The sequence below is a fragment of the Heterocephalus glaber genome, unplaced genomic scaffold, assembly GCF_053883595.1.
Source record: "Heterocephalus glaber isolate CG9 unplaced genomic scaffold, H.glaber_assembly_v1.0 deba00000331, whole genome shotgun sequence".
Classification (NCBI taxonomy): domain Eukaryota; kingdom Metazoa; phylum Chordata; class Mammalia; order Rodentia; family Bathyergidae; genus Heterocephalus; species Heterocephalus glaber.
Window position 1 is genome coordinate 44,466,110 of NW_028258142.1, and position 8,891 is coordinate 44,475,000.

Consider the following 8,891-nt stretch of genomic DNA (forward strand, 5'->3'; position numbering starts at 1 on the left):
TTCTAAGGAAGGGTGCTTCTGATGCCCCTAGAAGAGACCTTGCTGATTGAAAAGAAGGTGAGTTTGCACAGCTGTTTAAGTTCCTGAAACACTCTTAAATCAGTCAATCCCTGAATCTCAGGGCAGGTCTTTAATCAAACTGTGGAGGAAACACAACGCCCATAGTGTTTTCCTATTTCTCCTGTCTAACGTTCCTGAAAGAATAAAAGTTTCTCATTATGGCTTTAAACTATTTATTTAGTACTTGAAACAGGGTGTACATTTATGAATTTGTATAAATATTTAGTACATCTAAAATCCACAACTGGTAAACAATCTGTGCTTTCTTTTGAGTACAAGATTGGAGTTTACATCTGGATATTTTGGTGTTGTAGAGACCCAGTCTGTGAATCTAATCAAATTGCCTCATATTACCATAATAACTGTGACAGAAGTGATTTGTTCCTTAAAAGGGCCATTCCTTGCCCAGAAGAAGTATCACACTTTGGAACTAACAAACCAGGTGTTAAGGAAAGAAGAGAAACACAGCTGACACGATGAAAAACGTTCGTGCAGGAGATCTCTGGAGATCCATGTCAATGTATAGCAGGCAACAAAAGCCACAAGGTAACAGATGAGCACTCTATTTCAGAACCATTGCGTGTTAGTGTCAAGTCTCCATCCCACTGGGGCTTCTGTCCAGTGAGAGCTGGTCCTCTGCTTAGCACACGTCCACAGGTGCCCCTGAGGATCACAGCTGCAGTTCAGAAGTGCCAACCAGGCCCAGAGCTCTGGCTTCTTCGGGAGTCAGGCCACTCTTCAGGGTCCTCCGCACTGTCATGGCACCCGCAGATCGCAGCCAAAGACAGAAGAGAAGGAGGTGTTAGGAGTGAGGCAGATGGCAGTAAGTACACCAGTCCCCTTTGCTTCCAGGACCCACAGGGAAGCTGGGGTACCAGGGATGCTCTGTACCACCCTGCTCTTGAGAAAATCTTGGGATTACAGCAGGCTCACCTGAAGATGGTGCTATCCTGGAGAGGGGGGAAAGGATCTAAAAAAGAGGGGAGGAACTCCTTCAGGGTCTCAGAGAAATGGATACCAACTGCAGAAGGACAGTTGGTATGTGGAGACCTCTGCATCTACCCACCATCTGGAATGTAACAGAACTGGGGAAGTAACTGCAGATGGGAAACCAGTGCATAGTGAGGAGTTCAGCAAGCTCCAACAATCCTGGAAATCTGCAGGAAGAGTAGTAATAGCTAGAGAGACGACCAGGAACTCAGGGAGTCAGGTATCACCAGAACCCAGAGTGGGCTGCACATCAGGATGAGTTTCTGTGTTATAGGTGTCTGTCTCTACCAAAAGGCCTTTAGGGACAATGGTTAAAATAAGCAATGACCCTTCATGGAATACACGCCAAGGAGCAAAGTGACAAACTACTTCTGGGTGGATGTTCTCTGTGAAACACAGAAGGTTCAAGAAAGCCAGTGGCTTCACTGTCTTCAATGGGGGTCATCACTGGCATTTGGAGGGAAGTTCATATTCAGTTGAGACACAACTGTCTTGTGTTTAGCTTGGCAATATGAGTTTTTTCTCCATTGTTTGGTATTGCTCAATTTTGATGTCAAAATGAAAGCTGGGGACTGGGGTTGTAGCTCAGTGGTAGAGCACTTGGCTAGCATGCAGAAGGCCCTCAGCACCACAAACAAACAAACGCTGAGTAAGGGTGACTATGGAGACAGCTATCCCTCCCTATACAATTAAATGCTGACTAATTACATTTCCTTTGATTTACAATTTATATTTGGCCTAATCTGTTATTCCTTTGAAGGTCAAATGGAGTTGGGAATATTTATTCTATTTTCAGAAGAGATATGTCAATCCCTGTATCTCAGGGCAGGTCTTTACTCAAACTGTGGGAGAAAGCACAACACTCACAGTGTCCTAGTTCTCCTGCCTGATGTAATTCCTCCTTATCCCCTCCCCAGAAGCCAGTGCCCCATCTCTACCTTCCATCAGGCAACTCCTATAATCTATGCCCCAAATCAGCTCCTGGTCAAAGCTCATTTAGCTTGTAGCAAAGGATCTGAAAGATGCAGGCTCATGGTAGAATGAGGGACTATTGGCTTCTCTCCCAGAATGATTATCAGCACTTTGAAAAGAGGTCAACATTCAGTCTATCAATCAATGTACAGTTTATGGGAAAGCCTATTAGGTACTCAACACTTACGAAAAGGATCAAACTCCCACAGAAAGACTCACAGACATTAAGTATGGATTTTCTGAGAGGCACAGGATCCGTAATGAGGGGTACCCTCAACTGATGCCATTCTACTCTATTTCCAAACCTTGGTTTGGGCCCAGACCTATCCATGTGCAGCTCTTAAAGCTAGCTCACCCTCCCCCATCCCAGCTCCTGGGATTCCAGACTGAGTGTGAAACTCATCCAGATAAAATGTTTGCCTCTAGAGACTTGGCTGGAGGCAGACGGCATTTAACTGAGTAATGGAATTTGTTCTATAGTACAGCAATAAAAACACTAGTTTGTGACAAGCTCTTATGTTCTTAAATACTTTTTAAAGTATCTGTTAAAGCAAAATCATTTTAATACCAGGAAATAAAATAAAATCTCTCATATTTTCAACTAGGAAGGACTGTTAAGACCTCTTCATCAAGATAAAATTGCCTATGCAAGCCCATACAGTACTATCGGGGCAGCTCAAATTTTATTAGCCACAGAAGGTAGCATGGACATGTGAGTAGGGACAGTCACCTCTGTGCATTGAGGTATATACTCTTGGGAATTGACTACAGAAGTCCCCACAGACTGTTAGGTATTTTACCAAAGAAGGTGTTTAAAGAATCTTCTTTAATACTTCTGTCCAAAACATTTTCCCTAATCCCATAACTATAACATTCAGTTCATATAAATACTTAAAAAAGGACCTGGCACTTTACATCCCACGTTACAATCTCCTAATAGGTATAGGTCTTGGGCTGACTATCTGGGACAGCCTCAGAGGACAGAATGAAGCTAAGTGGTACCCATATTGGTGTACAGAGACTATGCTCCCACTCTTGTGGGCGCACTCACAGTTTTGACGCTCCAGTGCTTGGGACCACCTTCCCATGTTCTCTTTCTGTCTGGGTTCAAGTGTTTTCTGCTCTGGGAGAAGCTTAGTTCCCTTTGTTTCCCAGATGTGTCTCTGAAAAGTAAATACACCTAGGAAAATCTGCCCTATTTATGGAACCCTACTTTCTGTGGGGCTTCATGGCAATACCAGTAAGTTCTCTTAGAAAGATATAAATCCTTTAGTGTAATGAGCAAGACCTTGAGACTCTAATGCTTCTCTTAGTTAATTCACTTCACTACCTGAAAGAACATATGATACGAAAGTTACCAACTGAAAGCAGTTTTGTACCCCAACTTGAGTAGCGCACTTAGGTACGAGCCTCTTTGTGCACCTATTTGTCCATCTGCTTGTCGGTGCACTTGTCATTCAGTAAGTGTTCCTGAGCAGCTGATGAGCCAAGTGCTACGGACAGAGGATCCAGGTCAGGGAAGGAGGGACCTGACAGGGATGTGGGGTAAGGAGAAACCTTAGGGCAGAACATGTTGGCTCTCACTCACCGGTTCCAGAAAACAATGAAAGGCTGGGGACCTAAGAGAACAAGGATACTTGCCAGTAGGAGCTGCAGGATATAGACTTACATGATCCAAACTTCTACAGCAGAAACAACCAAGAAACAACAAAGGGGAGTTTTCAAGTGTCAGGCTGAGGTAGGGCTGGCTGAAGGTCTGGTGAGATAACACTGGGGCCCCTCCATTCTCCATTTCCACATCCCACCTGAACAAGCTCCAGCCCTCTGCATGGGATCAGCTCCCCTGCTTGAAGGCTGCTTAAGTGAGAACAGAGTGGAGACATTGTATCCCCATCTGCTTCATGGCTCTTCTATATACAGTGTGGGTCACTTGGCTGGTACTAGCAGGACCCCAGACACTTGGGACAGCTCTCACAATGCCATGGCAAAGCCAGGGGGCTCTAACACAGGGCGCCTCTGCTGTCGATATGTAGCACAGGACTGTGGCAATCAGGTAGAATACATTATTTTTCTCTTTTTTTTTTCCTTCCCTTGGAAATGAAGGGGCTTTTTAATCCTACTAAATGCTCACTCTGAGAACAATGGTGATTGCAGGGGCCATTTACTGAATATTCACATGGATCATTTAATCTTTAAGGAAACCCTGAGATGGTACTGTTATCATCCCCACAATAAGCAAGCAACTGGTGGCACTGGCTCAACCTCACACAGCAAGGAGTAGAGAGGATTTGAGCCAGGACATTTGGATCACAGCCCACACTTGGAATGGCTGTGCCCTGCTGAGGCCTGACAAGACACCCTGTGACACTCAAGTTGATGAGAAGTTGACCAGGCTTTGCTTCTACAGGACAGAGATCCATTCTGTTCTTTCGCTTTTGAATCACCAACAATTTTGTTTTTGATATATAATGTCAACCATGGTTTGAGAGTTCTGGGTGTGATTTTTTTTTTAAATCCTAAGATGTTAATGATTTTTATATGGGGAGCACTGCATCTAGGAGTATAGGAATAGTATAGAACTTCAAGGTCCTTTAAATGTGCATGTTTCTTGTGGCTGGGGAGAACCAGCCTGCTGCTATTCCAAACTGTCCCTCGGTTGTCATCTTGTTCTGTCTGTTGAGTGGAGTTAAAATAACAGGCCCAATCATGCCCTTTGGACTTAAATACAGAGAATTTAAGTGAATAATCCTTAGTAACTTGGTGTTAGGGTTCCTGTAGGTTTTGTTTGCTTTTGTTTTTAGTTGTTGTCAATAAGTTAACCATCTGAGTTCTTTTTCTTGTTTTCATTCTCCATTCATTTTTTTTTTCACATAAAACCTGTCCATTTTCCTCATCAGTAGTCACTCTATAAAATAACTGACCAGCACTTTTCAGAAATATCTCATGAAATGTCCTGAACAGATCAGGAGACTAAGGATACATAATGGCTACATGTAATATGTGATCCTGGGTAAGACCATGGAACAAAGAGTGGACTTTTGGGGAGAAACTGGTAAAATCTGAATAAGTTTATTATTTAGTCAGCACTGTTCCAGTGCTAATTTCTTAGTTTTGATAAACGTTTCTGCGGTCATACAAGGTGATAATATTAGGGGAAGGAAGACAAGAAATACAAGACAACTCTCTGTGCTGTTTTTGTAACTTTTCTGTTAAGTCTAAAATTTTCTTAAAATAAAAAGTTAAAACAGATTTGATTCAATACCAAAAATACAAACAGATGTTCTCAAATGTGGTCGACTTAAATTCAACTTTATTGACTCTTCCCAGACCCACTGAAAGGGTCTCTAGGAGAGGAAAATGAATACATCATTTTCGCCTCTAGGGATCGAGTAGCCACCTGGGTTTCAGAACCCTGATTTAAGTCACTGCCATGAATTGACATTAGGGAAAGGCAGGACCTTAGGAGGGTTACAGGTGGCAGCCTTTGTGGTGAGAGGGGTATAGCTAACTCAAAATGAAGTTCACTCTTCCCGAAATAGCTCTCAGAAACACTCATGGCATCAGAGCTTTCTGTAGTCACTGATCTGGCTATGGTTTCCTTGCTTAGCAGAACCCCTACAGCAATGCTTTCTTTCTGTAACTGGCTCAGTTCACATCCGGTATGCCTTAATCTACTTAGTTCCTAGGAAGGAACTAAACAGAAAGTAATTAGTGGAAATGCAAAAGCTAACTGCCTCCCAGAAGACATACCATGGGTGAAGCTTGGCCTGAGAGGAGAAATGAAACAGATGTTCAACAAATTTTGGGTGAGAAACCACATAAGCCTGGGAAGCTACACATGGAAAGGAAGGGTGGCTCAGAAATTCACTGACTGACTTTTCAGTGATATTTCAAGTCCTCTCTAGGACAAAACTGTCTCTCCCTTTCCAGATTAAGTCTGGCCCACCAGTTCTCTGGGATGTCACAGGAATACTGGCCAAGAACTATGCTAACAGTGCGGCCTTTGTGTGCACAGGCAGAAGCCCATTACAGTAGCATCCTGGTGGAAGGAGGAAAAGAGGTGATGATAGATCCAGTCTCCTTCTGGGTGAGGCAGACAGTGACGGGTGTAGAGTGAGGTGTGTGACACAGCACAGTCACAAGCTGAGGAGGTCTGATTTCTGTGCAGGGCAGCCCCTAAGCACCTATAGACAGCTTCAGATTCTCACTAGCATCAGGTTCCTCAAGCATCGGTACAACAGAACCTGGATGGAAGGGAAGGAGGAAGGGGCGGGAACTGTCACAAGTGCCTCACTTAACTACCCACTGCTGCCCTCATTGTATCAAGAAGCCCAAGGCTAATTTATGTGGAATCCTGTCTCCATTGCTATTGTGCATATGTGTGAATTCTTTTTTGAGTGTGGAAATGGAGTCCATTTGAATTCCTTGCAAAGACAATGAAATGCTGCAACATCCCATCAGGAAAGGGCTTGGCCTTTCCAGAGCACCCTCCCAGGAACCCTCTCTTTTGCTCTCAGAACAGCTCTTGGAGGCAGGAAGGACAGATCCTTGGGATTCCTCTTTTTATTACTCCTCCCTCCTCCTGAGCCTCCACTCTGAGTCATGCGGACATGCACAGAGGAGGAGTGAAAAGCCAGCCTCCTTTTTCAATGTGCCAGTTCCCCAAGTGGGAGGGTGATTTGCCTGAAAACAAAAGAACCAGAAAGCCATTCACTGAGTGCAGTGAAACACTTCAGACTCTCCCTATATCCAACACTCTAACTGGAGCCCAACTTTCAGATGTTTTACCGGCTCAGAGCCCTGGCCTCTGGACCGCTCTACTCTGGAGCACAGGCTACCTCGGATTCTCTCCTGGGTTGTTTTATTTACCCTCCTGTGCTATGTCCTGTGCGTGGGTGGGCACCCTCAGGTGTCTTCAGAAATTGGTCCATCTCTAATGAGCTCTTTGAAAATCATTAGGTGCTGTGTAAGCACTAATGAAAATCCTGTTGAGTAAAATACTAATGACAATATTGTTGACAAGACAAGAAGTTTCATGCAGAAACTCTGTTCCTTTCCTTTAATATTTTACTTCATTTTGTGCTAAGAGCATTTTAGAGCCTTTGGCCTATGGCCACTGTTAACTTGCCCTATAAAAGAAGATACAATTGGCTCAGGATAAGTAAGGAAGAACTATTTTTAAAAATGCAGGGAAATTTTTCTTAATAGGATTAGTGAAAAAAAATCACTAGATATTTTCAAATACCATTTTGGAAAAGTAAAGACACATGAACTGTGTTGTACACTGATCGGGTACAGGGCTGAATCTAATGTTTTGTGAGACGTGTCACCTATTTTCTCCTAAAGTAGATTTAATTGTTTTGTTGTGGTGGTGTTGTGGGACTACATGACCTTTGTTCCTTTTTCTCCAGCCCCATTGTGATTAAATGTGAGTTAATAGATAAAGATGCTTGTTAGTTTTGAGACGCTAGATAAAAATCTGTAACAGACCTAAAGTCCCAGAGTAAATTACTCAACTCCTTGTTTGCCCGGAACTGATGTTCCGGGCACCACAATTTTTAGAACAAGCTACAAATGTCTGCTGACCATCAATACATGACAGTCGACCACTAACCTTTGTCCCCTTTTCTTTAATTCTATATGTTAACTTCCCCCTCAACCCCCTATAAAAACAGCCTCGGATTCTGAGCCAGTTGCCTCTCTAAGCTATTTTGCTTTGGGAGTGCCGTCTGGCCAGACTAATAAAGGTCTGTTTTATTTTCCAACTTGTCCGGTGTGTTCCTTCCCGGGTGTTCTTCGCTGTAGTCAGCTCCTCAGAGCATTTGGTAAGGCTCTTGGTCTTACATTCTGAAGGCACCGCTGGGATTCCTGGGTGTGCTTCACTAGTCAGCTCCTCAGAGCATTTGGTAAGGCTCTTGGTCTTACATTCTGAAGGCACTGCTGGGATTCCTGGGTGTGCTTCACTAGTCAGCTCCTCGAAGCATTTGGTAAGGCCCTTGGTCTTACATTTTGGAGGCCCCAGCGAGATCCTCAGGGAAGGAACCCCGGTTCAGCCGAGACTCTGTGACAGGATCCAGCAGGAGACTCAGGCACAGACCTCAGAAAACCTCCGGAGGTAAGTTTTTGGCCAGTTGCAACCGTTTGTTGTCAGGAGTGAGGTGGCTGACGGGCCGGTAAGCCTCCCCTGACCCCAAGGTTCCTGACGAGGAACAAGGGAAGGTTTAGTTTTGCTTTTGTTGTGGCGCCTGTTTGTCCTGTCATTCGTACGTTAGTGTCCTGTCCGTTGTGTGTTTAATTTTGTATTTCTTTCCAAACCATCAGGACAGAGATGGGAGGATCCTGCTCCAGAAATACCCCATTGGATTGTTTTCTCACTAATTTTAAATTGGCTTTTTCCCCCAAACAAGAGAACGAATATGGGGTTAAATTTTCTCACAGAAAACTTCGCTCCATGTGTCAATTGGAATGGCCGGCCTTTGGAGTTGGATGGCCAGCTGAGGGCTCTTTTGACCCAGGTCTCTGCAGGGCGGTATGGAGAAGGGTCACTGGGCACCCTAGCCATCCTCATCAGTTTCCATATATAAATATCTGGGTCCAGGCTTGTCAAGAGCCTCCGGCATGGTTACAGCGTTGTTCCCTGCGAACAAACTCTCGTATTCTGCTTATGGCCCCAAGGGAACCCCAAGAGACCAAAACCCAGGCTCCCAAGCCAGTGCTCTCACAAGATCCTGACCCCTTAGATCTTGTTATAGGACCTCAACCCTATGTGGAGCCGTCCTCCTCCTCTGATAAAGCCGGCCCCAGAGCTCGAAACTCTCTCTCCCCTCCTCTTCCCGAAGAAGGAAAATCTCCAGATTCTATAACCTCCC

General features: G+C 44.4%; 1 protein-coding gene across 19 annotated transcripts in view; it reads right to left on the bottom strand.

Annotated features, from left to right (window-relative positions):
• Nucleotides 1-209: 209 nt before the first annotated feature.
• Fhod3 (formin homology 2 domain containing 3) overlaps nucleotides 210-8,891 on the bottom strand; it is a 497,386-nt gene continuing 488,704 nt past the window's right edge. For all 19 annotated transcript variants that reach the window (XM_087189308.1, XM_087189306.1, XM_087189305.1 and 16 more), the window contains one exon: nucleotides 210-813. In XM_087189308.1, coding sequence (XP_087045434.1) covers nucleotides 731-813 — 83 coding nt within the window. In that variant the 3' untranslated portion in view covers nucleotides 210-730. The remainder of the gene's footprint in view (nucleotides 814-8,891) is intronic.